This window comes from Meles meles, chromosome 9, assembly GCF_922984935.1.
Source record: "Meles meles chromosome 9, mMelMel3.1 paternal haplotype, whole genome shotgun sequence".
NCBI lineage: Eukaryota > Metazoa > Chordata > Mammalia > Carnivora > Mustelidae > Meles > Meles meles.
Window position 1 is genome coordinate 28894078 of NC_060074.1, and position 13541 is coordinate 28907618.

At 49.5% G+C, this 13541-nt stretch overlaps 1 protein-coding gene across 1 annotated transcript; it reads left to right on the top strand.

Annotated features, from left to right (window-relative positions):
- The first annotated feature begins 6476 nt into the window (after window positions 1-6476).
- Window positions 6477-12807, top strand: LOC123950296 (ciliogenesis associated TTC17 interacting protein). The gene is made up of 10 exons (XM_046018038.1): window positions 6477-6501; window positions 6663-6755; window positions 7792-7992; window positions 8312-8367; window positions 9032-9118; window positions 9311-9478; window positions 10762-10886; window positions 11919-11995; window positions 12292-12380; window positions 12577-12807. The coding sequence occupies exons 1-10, from the start codon at window positions 6477-6479 to the stop codon at window positions 12805-12807; spliced, it is 1152 nt and encodes a 383-aa protein (XP_045873994.1).
- Window positions 12808-13541: the final 734 nt, after the last annotated feature.

The window sequence follows — 13541 nt, forward strand, 5'->3', positions numbered from 1 at the left end:
CCTCCCGCACTGTTACTAATAAACATAGGGCCAGTCCCTCAAGGACTATAGGACAAACTGAGAACATGGATTCTGAAGAGAGCCCATCTTGGCTGAGGTCCATACTTCCATTTTTTAAAAGATTTTATTTATTTATTAAAGAGAGAAATTAAGGGGCGCCTGAGTGGCTCAGTGGTTTAAGCCTCTGCCTTTGGCTCGGGTCATGGTCTCAGGGTCCTGGGATCGAGCCCCGCATCCGGCTCTCTGCTCAGTGGGGTGCCTGTTTCTCCCTCTCTCTCTGCCTGCCTCTCTGCCTACTTGTGACCTCTCTCTCTGTCAAATAACTAAATAAAATATTTTTTTTAAAAAGAGAGAAATTAAGAAATTAACACTCAATTAACACGAGCCGGGGCGAGCCACAAAAGGAGAGGGAGAAGCAGACTCCCTACTGAGCAGGGAGCCAGACCCAGCAGCTCCATCCCAGGACCGTGGGATCATGACCTGAGCCAAAGGCAGACACTTAACCAACTGAGCCATCCAGGTGCCCCCACGCTTTCCATTTATTAACTGGGTGAACTTAGGCAAGTTACTTAACCTTCCTATGCCTCTGTCTCTCCTGCATCCACTGAGGGTGTGGCCAGCCAGGCCGCGGAAGCTGATGGTGAGGACCTAGTGAGTTGATACCTGCAGAGCTGGGCACAGTGAGCCCCTCTCCACGTTAGTGGCTGTGGTTCCTTAGATGCCGATCCCCGTGACTCGGAAGATACAGGCTGTTCCTGTCATAGATTCAGAGAGGCCAACCTGCCCAACACTGCTGCACAACTAATAGGTCAACCTGCTACAGAGCGTCCCTCCACTGGGGAACCTCCACTAGGAGGCGCTAAGTGGTGGGGGGACGGTAACAAGGGTCTGTGGCAGAACTTTTCCAGACGTTTAAAAATCAGACGAACAAACTGAATGTTGATCCTTCTGTGAACCACTTTGTCATATTTCTTTCTCTGCTAGCAGGAAACGGCTAGCACAAATGGGAAGAAATGGCCGGGCGGGAGGGGGATGAAAAAGTTGTGGACAGACTGGTGGGAGCTCTGTGCAGCTTCAGGGGCCTGACCAAGGAGAGGGGAGGGGGGAGGAGGGAACCTCTAAACGGTAAAGGGCTTGGAGAACAAATCTGCCTTCAGGCCAGGAGGGGGGTGCACAGTAGGGAGAGAACTACATGGGCACCCCTTCAAGAGCATCTAGACCATAACTGGCTTCTTTTTTTCCAACTTTGTCCTAATAAGCAAAAATATTTTTTCCAACTTTATGTCATTTACGTATGAAAGCAACAGGGTTTGCTTTTGTAGACCTTATTTAAATCTCGTTTTATTAACAACTCTATTGATCTATCATGGACGTAACACCAAATTCATCCTTTTAAAGTGTACAATTCAGTGATTTTTAGTATATGCACTGTTTTGTGAGCATCACAATCTAATTTAATTTTTTTTAAAGATTTATTGATTGATTTGAGAGAGAGAGAGAGAGCACGCATGTGGGGGTGGGGAAGGAGGGCCAGAGGAAGAGAGAGAGAGAGAAACCCAAGCAGACTCTGGGCTGATCCAGATACCCCACATGGGGCTTCATCCCATGAACCTGAGAGCATTAACCTGAGCCACGAGTCAGTCACTTAATCTACTGCGCCACCCAGGGGCCTCATGATCTAACTTTAGAACATTTTCATTCATCCCCAAAAGAATGCCAGTGCCCATTGGATGTCACTCCCTGCCTCTGCGGACCCACACCAGACAACCACTGATGTGCTTTCTGTCCCCACAGGTTTATACAAATCACAAACATGGCGTCAGACGGTACGTGGTCTTTCGTGACCAGCTCCTCTTGCTCAGGCTGTTCTCAAGGCTCGTGTTCCAGCACCTGTGCATACTTTACTCGTCTTATGGTTGAATAATATTGCATTGTGTGTATATACACCATATTTTGTTTATCCGTTAGTCAGTTGACAGACAGGTGGGTTCTTTCCACTTTTTGGCTGTCATGAATAATGGTGCTATGAACATCTGTGTACGGGTTTTTGTGCCAACAGATGTATTCAGTTCTCTTGGGTATAGACCTAGGAGTGGAATTGCTGAGTCATATAGTAACTCCACATTCAACTTTTTGAGGAACTAACAGACTACCTCCTAAAGTCATTGTGAGCAATTAAAATTAGGGGCACCTGCCTGGCTCAGTCGGTTAGGGCATGAGACTCTTGATCTTGAGGTCATGAGTTCAAGCCCCACATTGTGGGTAGAGCTTACCAAAAAAAATTACTAGTAAAAAATAAAATTTAAAAAACTAATACTCAGTTTCTTAAATTGCAAATTTTAAAAACATAAGCATTTTAAAGCTTTCAAGTTCAACTTATCAGTCCTATTTTCATCATAAATCCAGTAAATGTTAATAATAACTTTTAAGGGGACTTTGATTAATAATTGGTCCTCTTGGGGTGCCTGGGTGACTCAGTGGGTTAAAGCCTCTGCCTTCAGCTCAGGTCATGATTTATTTTTTAAAGATTTTTTTGTTTGGGGCGCCTGGGTGGCTCAGTGGGTTAAAGCCTCTGCCTTCGGCTCAGGTCATGATCCCAGGGTCCAGGGATCGAGCCCTGCATCAGGCTCTCTGCTCAGCGGGAAGCCTGCTTTCTCCTCCCTCTCTCTCTGCCTGCCTCTCTGCCTACTTGTGATCTCTGTCTGTCAAATAAATAAATAAATAAATCTTTTTAAAAATAAGATTTTTTTTTAAGTACTCTCTATACGCAATGTGGGGCTTGAACCCACAACCACCAAGGTCAAGAGTCCCACCCTCTATGACTGACCCAGCCAGGTGCCATTCAACTGCCTGATGTAAATTAGAATCTCAAGACTTCTCTTTTTTTATTTTTTTTAAGATTTTTTATTTATTCATATGAAAGAGGGAGAGTATGCAAGAGTATTAGCAAAGGGGGAGGGACAGAGAGAGAGGGAGAAGCAGGCTCCCCGGTGAGCAGGGAGCCCAATGTGGGGCTCGATCCTGGGACCCTAAGATCATGACCTCAGCTGAAGTCAAACACTTAATTGACTGAGCCACCCAAGTGCCCCTCAAGACTTATCTTTTAAGCATCCTTCTATGCCAAATTATTTTAAAGGACTTGAAATACCAAAGAGGCACAATATGACACACACAAAAATTAACATTGTTCAATTGTCTCCAGCAATTCTACACATAATTCTCTTTTTTTAGTCTATTTTTAAAAATTTTTTATAAGCATATAATGTATTATTAGCAGCAGGGGTACAGTTCTGTGACTCACCAGGTTTATACACTTCATAGCACTCACCATAGCACATACCCTCCCCAATGTCCATAACCCCACCACCCTCTCCCTCCCCCCTCCCCCCGGCCCCCCTCAGTTTTTTTTGTGACATTAAGAGTCTCTTATGGTTTGTCTCCCTCCTGATCCCATCTTGTTTCATTTATTCTTTTCCTACACCCCAAACCCCCCACGTTGCATCTCCACGTCCTCATATCAGGGAGATCATATGATAGTTGTCTTTCTCCAATTGACTTATTTCGCTAAGCATAATACCCTCTAATTCCATCCACATCGTTGCAAATGGTAAGATTTCATTTCTTTTGATGGCTGCATAGTATTCCATTGTGTATATATACCACATCTTCTTTATCCATTCATCTGTTGATGGACATCTAGGTTCTTTCCATAGTTTGGCTATTGTGGACATTGCTACTATAAACATTCAGGTGCACGTGTCCCTTCAGATCACTACATTTGTATCTTTAGGGTAAATACCCAGTAGTGCAATTGCTGGGTCATAGGGTAGCTCTATTTTCAACTTTTTGAGGAACCTCCATGCTGTTTTCCAGAGTGGTTGCACCAGCTTGCAATCCCACCAATTGTGTAGGAGGGTTCCCCTTTCTATGCATCCTCGCCAGCATCTGTCTGTCGTTTCCTGACTTGTTAATTTTAGCCATTCTGACTGGTGTGAGGTGATATCTCATTGTGGTTTTGATTTGTATTTCCCTGATGCCGAGTGATGTGGAGCACTTTTTCATGTGTCTGTTGGCCATCTGGATGTCTTCTTTGCAGAAATGTCTGTTCATGTCCTCTGCCCATTTCCTGATTGGATTATTTGTTCTTTGGGTGTTGAGTTTGCTAAACTCTTTATAGAATTTGGATACTAACCCTTTATCTGATATGTTGTTTGCAAATATCTTCTCACATTCTGTCAGTTGTCTTTTGGTTTTGTTAACTGTTTCCTTTGCTTTCACATAATTCTAAATCTTCCCGAAGTTGGTAATTACCTAATGAGAAGACATTGGAAGATTACCTTCCTGAGGGCTATGGTGGGGGCCGGGGGTGGGTGGGCAATTCCTTTGGTGATGGAGGTTTCGGAGAAGATTTATGTGTGTGATTCTTTCAGGATGAGCCCCTTTTTGTAGCCACTATGATGCAGACTCAGACACTTACAAGGTGGGGACCAGATTGGCCACAGCCTGGGGTCTGAGTCCTATCATAACTCAGTTTTCTTCTTTGTCACCAATCACTACCTGTTCTGTGGCACTTGTTTGGATTCAACGTATTGTCTATTTGCTGCTTCATTTTTCTTCAAATTCTCTCTAGGAGCCAGACTGGCTTGAGTCATGGCTCTGCCAATTACGGTTGCCTCTTGAACAACATGGCGGCTGGGCCCACCAACACTGCCCCGCCCTTTCGGACACGGTTGAAAATCTGGGCATGGGGCACCTGGCTGGTTCAGTGGGAGGAGCATGTGACTTGATCTTGGGGTCATGAGTTAGAGGCCCACATTGGGTGTGGATATTACTTAAATAAATAAACAAACTTCAAAAAATAAAACGAAATTTGTGTTTAAAAAAGAAGGAAAAACTTTTTAAAAAAGAAAGAAAAACCAAATATAACTTTGACTCTCTCCAAACTTAACTACTAATAGCCTACTATTGACCCAAAGTCTTACAGATAACATAAAATGTTGATTGACACACATTTTGTACATTCTATTATTATATACGGCATTCTTCCAATAAAGTAAGTGAGAGAAAATGTTATTAAGAAGTCATAAGGAGAAAGGCTGCCTGAGTGGCTCAGTCGATTAAGCATCGCACTCTTGATTTCGGCTCAGGTCATGATCTCAGGGTGGTGGAATAGAGCCCCGTGTCTGCTTGATCCTCTGCCTTCAGCTCAGGTCATGATCCCAGGGTCCTGGGATCGAGCCCCGCATCGGGCTCTCTGCTTGGCTGGGAGCCTGCTTCCTCCTCTCTCTCTCCCTGCCTGCCTCTCTGCCTACTTGTGATCTCTATCTGTCAAATAAATAAATCTTTAAAAAAAAAAAAAAAAAAAAAAAAAAAAAAAAAAGAAAGAAAAACCAAATATAACTTTGACTCTCTCCAAACTTAACTACTAATAGCCTACTATTGACCCAAAGTCTTACAGATAACATAAAATGTTGATTGACACACATTTTGTACATTCTATTATTATATACGGCATTCTTCCAATAAAGTAAGTGAGAGAAAATGTTATTAAGAAGTCATAAGGAGAAAGGCTGCCTGAGTGGCTCAGTCGATTAAGCATCGCACTCTTGATTTCGGCTCAGGTCATGATCTCAGGGTGGTGGAATAGAGCCCCGTGTCTGCTTGAGATTCTCTCTCTCTCCCCCTCTCCTCCTGCCACTACCCCCCATCTAAATAAATAAATAAAATCTTTAAGAAGAAGAAGGCAAAAGAAAACATTAGGAAGAGAAAACATATTTACATTACTGTACCATATTTACTGAAAAACACCCGCATATAAGTGGACCCAGGCAGCTCAAACCCGTGACCTTGGAAAGACATTTAACCTCTCAGTGCCTCAGGTTTCTCAGTCATAAAGTGCAGGGGAAAAAGGACCTGCTCGGAGGGTTGGTCTGAATATTGAATGACATCACCTGTGTCCAGCCCTCCAGAACAGTGCCAGGTCTACGGTAAGCATGGCTTAAGGGTTTGCTGTGACTGTCATTGCTATCACCATCATTCTCACATAGGGCACTATTCACAGGGTATCTAAGTGGGTTCTACGCGTGTGAGCTCATGTCTGACTCAGGGCCACAGCTTCCAAGGTCATTCATTTTTTTTTTTACTATTATTATTATTTTTTTTTTAGTCATCTCTATACCCAACATGGGTATTGAACTCATGATCCCGAGATCAAGAGTCACATGCTCCTCCAACTGAGCCAGCCAGGCACTCCCTAACGCGATTCTAATGGCCCACATCATCCCTCTGCCATGTTAAATGTTCCCTCTGCAGGACAATGCTTCAGGCATGGCCTGAGTTCCAAAGCCCACAGTTCCTACCATTGTGTCCAATGTCTGGGTGTTTTGTGAGATGTGTTGATGGCCCTTTAAGAGGCGGTAGCTGGCTTCCGGTTGCCATGGAGACAGCTGGACGCAGCCTGGGTAGCAGAAGGCGGCATGTCCTCTAAACTTCAATCCACAGGTGGGAAGAGGGCTGTTGTTACTGGAAATTGAAGAGGCATCTTCTCCTCTTCTCCCCCACCATCCTCCTTGAGGTGGCCTTGGGGATTCTGCTTTGGGGACTCGTGTCCCACCCCTGTCCCTCCCCCAAGATTTCTATCTCAGCCTCTCCTCCCTCCCTAGTCCCCAAAGCCAAGGACCACCAGCCCTCAGCTGAAGAGAGTCTGCCAGACCCAAAGGCCAATGCTGAAGCCATCCACTTCCTCAGCACCCTCGGTGAGCCTGGACAGTGGGGGCGGTGGGAGCACAGGTGTGGAGAGGAGGGAAGAGAGAAGGCCCAGACCTGGCACTGTCTCTCTCAGCCTTGATTCCCCTGGGACTCAGAAAGGGTTCAAGGGTTATTGATTTATTTTTTTTAACACAGAAAGGTTTTTTTTGTTTTGTTTTGTTTTGATTTTTTGTGTGTGTTTTCTTAAGATTTTATTTATTTTAGAGAGAGAGAGAGAGCATGAGCAGGGGGGAGAGGGAGAAGCAGGCTCCCCACTGAGCAGGCAGCCTGACATGGGCTCCATCCCAGAACCCTGGGATCTTGACTTGAGCTGAAGGCAGATGCTTAACTGACTGAGCCACCCGGGTGCCCCAATAATTGTTTGTAAATATTTATTTATTTGGAGCACCTGGGTGGTTCAGTCAGTTAAACCTCTGACTCTTGCTTTCAGCTCAGGTTATGATCTCAGAGTCCTGAGATGGAGCCCCATGTCAGGCTCCCTGCTCAGCCAGGGAGTCTGCTTGAGATTCTCTCTCTCTTTCTCCCTCTGCTCCTCCCCACCCAGCTCCTGGGCTCAGGCTTTCTCCCACTCTCTCTCTAAAATAATAAATAAATAAATCTTTTAAAAAATTAATAAAATAAAAGGTTTACTTATTTATTTATTTGAGAGAGAACACAGAAGGAGAGGGAAAAGTAGACTCCCCACTGAGCAGAGAGCCCGACATGGGGCTCCATCCCAGGATCCTGAGATCATGACCTGAGCCAAAGGCAGAGGCTTAACCCACTGAGCCACCAGGTGCCCCTCTTTGTTGATAATTGTCGAGAGAAGACCCCAAGGACATGAGGACTCAGGATGGTGGCGGGGTCTTCACCTGCTGTCTGTTGTACATGCTAATGGAGGGGAAGCAGGAGCTGTCTGGGACCCAGGAGATGAGGAAGGGGCGGGTGGAGATGGTGGGGCTCTGCAGGGGGGAGGGTCTGAGAGTTGAGACCCAGGAGCTGGGGCTTTATCTGTGCCCATGGGAACCCCACCCCCACCCCCAGAGCAAGAGGAGCTGCAGATGCTGCTGTTCTCTGAGACTCTGGCCATGGTCTCGGACACGGGGGAGCCTCAGGGAGAGCTGACCATTGAGGTGCAGAGACGGAAAAGAAAAGACGAATTTGGCGTGATGTCACACTGCATCTTCGTGCACGCCTTTAGCCGTGGCTTCATGGACAAGATGCTCTGCGGAAACTCCCTCCTGGGTAGACTTGTTGCTGCCTGAGGCTTCACCTCTGTCCTTCCTCCCTCCCCACTCCACCCCCATTCCTACGACCTTCACTCAGGACCCACCCTGGACTTCACCTTGGGACCAGAAGGTGGCCAGGAGGGTGTGTAGGAGGTGGGAGTGACAGGGACGTTAATCACAGCTGCAGACTTACGACAAGAGCACCTCTTAGTTGTCCTGCAGTCACAGTCCCCCTGCGTCCTCCAGCCTGGGCCCCCACCCTCCCGCCCCGCGGTCTCCCAGCCTGTCACCTGGGATGAGGTCGTAGTGATGGCAGCCTTCCCCTCCTGCCCCAGGCTACCTCTCATGGGAACTGCATGTCATGGAGCAACATAGTCAGGAGTTCATCAAGGTACCTCCTGGGACCCCAAGCCTAGACCCCAAACCAGGGTGAAAGAATAGAGACCCCGGGAGGGAGGGAGAGAAGAATGGGGGGACTCAGTGGGATGTCACCCCCAGATCTCTCCAAGTTACCCTGTAATCCCCATCACACTTGGAAACCAATCCATGGGGGGCAACAGGTTACATCTCATGACCTTCTAATACGCGAACCCTGGGTCCAGTCCGCCCCAGACTGAGAGCCCAGTAGCTCCCTGAGGACCATTCGGGCCAGTCTTTCCCAGAGCCTGGCCTTTACCAAGGGCCCGTCACCCCCTCACCTCCAAATTCTTCTGCTCTGTGCCTCCCACACCCAGCGGCAGCCACTTCATTAACTTCTAGAACAGGACCAGTTTTACACACTGGAAAGCACTCATGCCTAAGAACTTTCCCACAGAAACCATTCCCCTCTTTTAAAACCCATGTTCTGAAGGGCATTTGCTTTTTAACTTTCTATTATACCATCATATGCCTTCTGGTCTTGAACTTCGCTACAAAGCGAAGATTTTCAATCCAAATTTCCCTCAGTTTTCTCATTTCTAAAGGAGAACGGGGCAAGGCAACCTGTGGGGTGCCGTTCATGTTCACTCGGGACCCAGGCCGGCTCCTGCTTCTCCCCTCCCTGCTCTGGCCCTTAGTTCCGCGTCCTCCCCATGGAGAGGAAGATGACTTTGGTGAAGCAGGATGACCAGCTGACCATGACCAGAAGTGTCAAGGAGGGGGAGGTAAGGGTGAGAGACAGGTAGGGGCCGTTCCCTACATCCTCTTCAAAGCCAAGAGCAGGGGCCAGATTGTGTTAGGACGGGAGCCGGGCATGAAGACTCAGCAAGGACCCTATCTGAGCCCAATACCTGGCTTTCCCATCCTCCCCACCTCTTCCCAGATGGAAGTCCCTGACCCAGACTTTTCCTGAACAGGAAGTCAAGACCGAAGTGACTTTTATCCCGGGGAGCTCAACCATGGGCTTCATCTCCGAGGCTGCCAACCTGGTGTTGCTGAGGGTGATGGCCTGGCGGCAGACGGTGCCCAACAACGCCCGTTTCCTGGCCTTGGACACGGAGGGCAAACTCTGCTACTCCACTTACGTGAGGGCTCTCCCTGGGTGGGGGACTTGGCCTCGGTGAAAGCCAGGAGAGGCAGAGAGGTCGCGGAAGCATGGGAAAAGACAGCTTCAGGGTTGGAGGAGCCGGTGGGCTGGGACCCTGCTGGTGGGACGTCCAAGGGCAGGAAAAAGCAAGTCTTCATGTGTTCGAAGATCACGTCGGGGGCAGGTGGCGTGAAAAAGAGGAACCAAAGCGGGGAGCAGTTGAGAAGCAATGCTTCTTGCCCAGAAGTCAGTCCAGGAAAAACAAACATAGTGGAGGGCTGCTTTTAAAAGCCATATTTTTTTTAACATCAGAAAATGCCCCATTTCCAACTGCATTTTTATTATGTCTCAGACCTGAAGGGTTCCTTCTTTTTTTTTTTTTTTTTTCTTTTTCTCTTCTTGTGGCTAAAACTTCATGATCGACATACCTAGGACTTTCTGCCATGGGAGATTTTAAAGCTATGCTTCTAAGCACACATTTTGGGGGCTGATTTGACCAACTTTGTAAATGACATTCCAGTCTTTTCTGTCACAAACGTGACAAACGGCAATGTATTTGATACAAACAGGCCCGTGTCACTTCCCCCACCTTCTCTGAAACACAGGTCCTACATTAGCCCCTTTCAGCCCGTGCCGTAGCTGCTCCTGGCGTTTTATTTATTTTTTAAAAGATTTTATTTATTTATTTATTTGACAGATAGAGATCACAAGTAGGCAGAGAGGCAGGCAGAGAGAGAAGGAAGCAGGCTCCCTCCATCCCAGGACCCTGCGATCATGACCTGAGTCTAAAGCAGAGGCTTTAACCCACTGAGCCACCCAGGCGCCCCTTGGCGTTTTAAATTCTAATGACAATAGGGCGGCCTGCCTGAAGCAGCAGGGGCCACAGATCTCAATCTAGCCCCCTTCCTCAGAGCATTGCGGACCCCTCCCTCAAAGAGCCCCCCCACGCACCCAGCCCCCACCTCCTCAGGCTCACACCTGTTGGTTGATCTCATCCCTGTAACTGAATCTGTCAACCAGGAGAATTTGGTCATCAAGATTAGGAAGGGAGCGTGGGGCGAGAGCAGCATGGAACTGGCTTTCTGTAAGGGGACCCCCACTTAACTTGGGGGTGTGAGCCAAATCCTGTGATGGCTGAGGGCCTGGACAGCCAAGGGTTGTTTGTCACTGATAAACAAGGAATGAAGCAGCAAGATGGAGAAAAGGGCCAGGGTGAGATTTGGGAGAGATGCTGGTGGGCATCTGCCTTACCTCCCTCCCTCTTATCTTGGCTGCTGCCAGCAAGATCTGGGCTTCCAGAAGATCCAGGTGGGCCGCCAGCAGGTAGAGGTGTTCATCGTGGAGCAGACGGTGCACTCAGGGAAAGGCATCCCCAATTCCTGCCAGTTCTACCTGCTGTCGGATGGGTGAGCTACGGACAGTAGGGGTTAGGGGGCAGTGTGGAGCACAAGCCTGGGAGCTGGATCCTAGAGGCCAGCATGGGTCCAAGGAAGACTACTGTCTCTGGGGACACCACCAGGAAGATGGCCCCTTGCTTTATCCACATCATTCACTCTTTTCCACATCATTCACACATTTACTCCTGATTCGTACCATGTCCAATCTGTGCCCTATGGGTACGCTTTCCCTGATGCAAACCTCACCAAGGAGCCCTGAATGGCTGAGAAAGTCAATGCTGACCTCACAAGGCCCAAGGCATGGTAGCTAAGGCAGCTGCCACCGCTGGGTATAACACCAAAAAGCACCAAGGTCTGAACAACGACATTGGGTAGAATCAATGTGCGTTGGGGGGAGAGGGGGACATCCTGGCATATTGCCAAGCTGTCACCAGCCCAGCACAGGCGCGAAGTCATGAGAAAATTGAGGAGGGGGAGGGAGAATTTGTTTCTTAACATTTCCAAAGAGGTATTGATAGAATCATTACACTAGGAAAACAAATAATCGGAACATCATTAGCTTTCCTTATTTGTTTCAATTTGGGGGGGTCACATAGCAGGAGGCTTGTGAAAAGAAAAAGACCCTTTTTCTTTTAAGATTTTATTTTTATTTATTTGACACAGAGAGAGAGATCACAAGTAGGCAGAGAGGCAGGCAGAAAGAGAGGGGAAGCAGGCTCCCTGCTGAGCACAGAGCCGGATGCAGGGCTCGATCCCAGGACCCTGAGATCATGACCTGAGCCCAAGGCAGAGAGGCTTAACCCACTGAGCCACCCAGGCACCCCTTGTTAGTTTTTTAGTGCACACATCTCCAAGGGCACAGGCAAGACCTAGTTTGAAAAGTGGAGCAGTTATCTAAGGACCTAGGAATGAACATGACCCTAGAACTCAGAGATAAGTGGTGTTGGGGAAGCAGCAGCCAAGGGAGGCCCCCAGGACCGCTGTCAGGGGGGTGGTCTGGTCTACGAAGATTCCCACTCTCACACCTGCGTTGTATTCCAGGCACCTGGCCAAGAGAATCCAGGTGGGTTCCCCCGGATACTGCGTGATCACCCAGATGCCTATCTTGAGGGAGAAGGGTGAGTGAAGCCGCTGGCTAGTGGAGACTTCATGAAGGAGAGGTGGGGAAACCAGGGACCTTCCGGGGTGCAGAGGCTGGACTGAGTGGAGGCGGAGAAGTTTTGCCCTCCAGCCCCTGACTCCAAGGCAATTAGGGGAGGATCACTTTGCAAGGACCCCCTTCCAGCAACTCTGGCCACCTGAGCAGAACCCGGGGCTCCACCTGGGACTGCAATTTGAGTATTCTTGGGCATCCCCCTGTATCTGGGGAAGGTTCTGGCGTGAGAGAGTGCCGCCTTCCTCCCTCCACACCCAGATGAGATTGAGCCTCGCCCGGTATTTGAGAAGAAGCCTCTGGTGTGGGAGGAGGATATGGAGCTCTACTCGAGGTTCGTGGACCGGAAGGTGAGGAGAGGCTGCAGCCAGCCTGGGGTCCTCATTCCCCCCTGAGCATGAATTCCACCATTACCGATGCCTCTTTGTGCCTGCTTGAGAGGCACACCTGGACGGTTGGGAGGCCCTTCTTGGAGCCGAGGGCGCGGCGGAGAGGTGCTCCCGGGGCGCGGGGTCCCGGGTCCCGCTCAGGCTCGGTCCCCGCCAGGAGGAGCTCCGTCTCAGCCACAGCAGCTATCTGCGGCAGCACCCCGAGGCCCAGGCGCTCATCTCGGACTTCCTGCTCTTCCTGCTGCTGCGCCAGCCCGCGGACGTGGTCACCTTCGCCGCGGAGTACTTCGGTCCCTTCGCGAAGCGCCACCCCCCGACCCCCGCCTTGCGCTCCTCCCACCGGCCCAGCCCCTTCCGCTCGCTGGACCCCCGGGACCTCTTGCACTAGGCGGGGAGCGGCGGGCGGGGACCCGCGGGAAGTCGGGCGGTCGCCGGGGACGCAGCGGGGAACCGGAGGGACTCACCCCGGAGGCGCGCCTTGCGAGCTGCGGGTTTTGGGTGGGGGCGAATAAATGGGCCCCATCGCCGCAGTTCCGCTGTGGGCGCGGGAACCTTCCCTGGCCAGAGTCTTGTGTTTTGGCTAAAAAGAGGAACTGTTAACAGAGTTTATCCAGCGAATTTCACGCTTCTTCCAAGATGCTATAATCAATACTCCCATTTTACCGATAAGAAACGAGAGGTGCGGGAAGGTCAAGTAACTCACAGAGTTCGTACAGGGAAGCGGGAGTCAAACCTGGACGTTGGATGCTAACGTTAGATGCCACACTCTTAGTCACTAGGTTCGTAGGGATAAAGGGGCCCGGCTTCTTGGTGCCCCGAAGCATAAGCCAAATTACCCTTCTTCCCGCCCCCACCCCCCACCCAACCAAGAAAAAGAGCAGGGGCTAGTGGGGGATCCGGACCACCATGGGCCTCGCTCATCACCTCTGAAGCCTCCCAAGACACGTGGGCCGCCAGCTCTCACACTCCACCTCATTTTCCACTGACAGGAACCCCCAAGCTGCGTGCAGGGTCCCCAGGTACCGGCTCCCTGAGAAAAAAGGATAGGCAGGGAATCATCGGCTCCAGTCTGACCAATGACTTGTTTCTGCCCGGGGCTGGCCACAGCTCATCTGCAAATAT